The following is a 1,644-nucleotide window of genomic DNA, read 5'->3' as shown; positions in this document are numbered from 1 at the left end:
CACAACCGCACTCGCAAGGTATGTTGCTCGAATTCTCCAAAAATGTTGCCACACATATCTGATACACAGCCATCGACATTTTTGAAGAGTTTGAGTAACATAGCTCACAAGCCACATCAAGTTTCGGATGTGGCTTCTACTAGCAGTTACTCTAGACCGAAGCTCGGGTCTTTGGTCACAAATCCCAAAAATAAAAGGAGGAGCAGTAAGCTGATGGTGCCTAGCATGTGTTCTATAGTAGAAGTTGCAGAATGTAATCTACCAACTGCTATTTCAAGATTCACTTATAGGAATCTAAAGGCTGATGTTTGAAGTTTGCGTATACAGTCAAAACTCTCTATAACAATCACCTTTTATAACAATATTTCACTATAACAACCATGCTTTTTTGGAGCCGATCTTTCACGTTATGTTATATTATGTGTTCTCTATAACAACATTTCGCTAGAGCAGCCAAAAACCACCGGAACAAACAACTTTGTTATAGAGAGGTTTGACTGTACTTAGACCGAGCTCTCGGATAGCTTTGAGAAACCGAGCTTCTTTAGGCTATTTTTTATCGGGTTCGCCCAAGTTCTGTCCATAATTCTGCATTTTACGTCCGCGATTTCCACCATGTAGGGTCCCTTCCTGTCAGGTTTCAGGCTAACCGGAGTTCCATCTACTGAAATGTTTTCTGATTCTAGTATTGGAATTTGATGTGTTTTTCTATTGTTGTGCTTCGTCTTCCTGAACGATTCAGGGCTTTTATTGTTACGCTTAGATGTTGTTCCGCTGCTGCTTGCTTCGTCACTTGATGTTCTCGGCTTCATTCTCTTTGGACTTGTCGCGCTACCAGCGATGAAACCACAAACAGTAGGAGATTTATTCTTTTGAGTAGCCGGTTTCTTGGAATCTACTAATTCTTTTGACATCAAGGCACTGACTTTACCGGTGGTTCCCACTTTAATCGAACCTCCACCGACCTTGATGGCTTCTAATGTTTGAGCCATATTTTTCGAATTTTTTCAGATTGATCTATAGCAGATATTTAGTTAGACCCTGCGAGGAAGTAGCAATCAGATGTCAAAAGTTTGTATGATGGAAATGGAATGAAATACAGGGTCAAGATTGACATGAAACCATGGTTTGCATAAATTTAGTTCCTTCTTCGACTTTATGATATTCCATCTAGACACTATTATGATAGCACCTCAAAAGAGCTAAGCGGAGATTACGAACACAGCTCCTCTAGAAAAATGCAAATATCTTAATGTTATCATCAAACACACCCTCAGAGAGCTGTAGTATCCGCAATGAAAAGGCAAGCAGTAATAACCTATGTTGCTTGAACTCAACAAGCATGTTGTAGCACCCATGTTGGATATTTTTGAAGAAATAGAGCAACATAGATAATAACTAATACTCCCTCTGTCCCAATTTATGTGAAGATGTTTGATCGGGCACGGAGTTTAAAAATGAAAGGGGACTTTTGAAATATATGATCTAAAATAAGTTGTAGATATTTGTGTGGCTATAAATTATGTCATTAAGGGTAAATGGAAGTTTAAAGTTATATTGTTACTAAATATAGAGAAGTGTCATTCTTTTTTAAACTGACTAAAAGGAAAAAGTGTCACAGTAACAGGTAGTCATTGGAGGACA

General features: G+C 38.4%; 1 protein-coding gene across 1 annotated transcript; it reads right to left on the bottom strand.

Annotated features, from left to right (window-relative positions):
- Positions 1 to 503: 503 nt before the first annotated feature.
- LOC132626930 (uncharacterized) lies at positions 504 to 992 on the bottom strand. Its single transcript, XM_060341972.1, has one exon. It carries the CDS (start codon positions 990 to 992, stop codon positions 504 to 506), a length of 489 nt encoding a protein of 162 aa, XP_060197955.1.
- Positions 993 to 1,644: the final 652 nt, after the last annotated feature.

Source organism: Lycium barbarum, chromosome 1 (genome assembly GCF_019175385.1).
Source record: "Lycium barbarum isolate Lr01 chromosome 1, ASM1917538v2, whole genome shotgun sequence".
Lineage (NCBI taxonomy): Eukaryota > Viridiplantae > Streptophyta > Magnoliopsida > Solanales > Solanaceae > Lycium > Lycium barbarum.
The sequence above is the reverse complement of the archived record's forward strand: the minus strand, read 5'-3'. Positions and strand labels throughout refer to the sequence as shown.

Bases quoted from the DNA above. Each gene is read 5' to 3' on its own strand.
- LOC132626930 (XM_060341972.1), bottom strand. From the start codon at position 992: ATGGCTCAAACATTAGAAGCCATCAAGGTCGGTGGAGGTTCGATTAAA.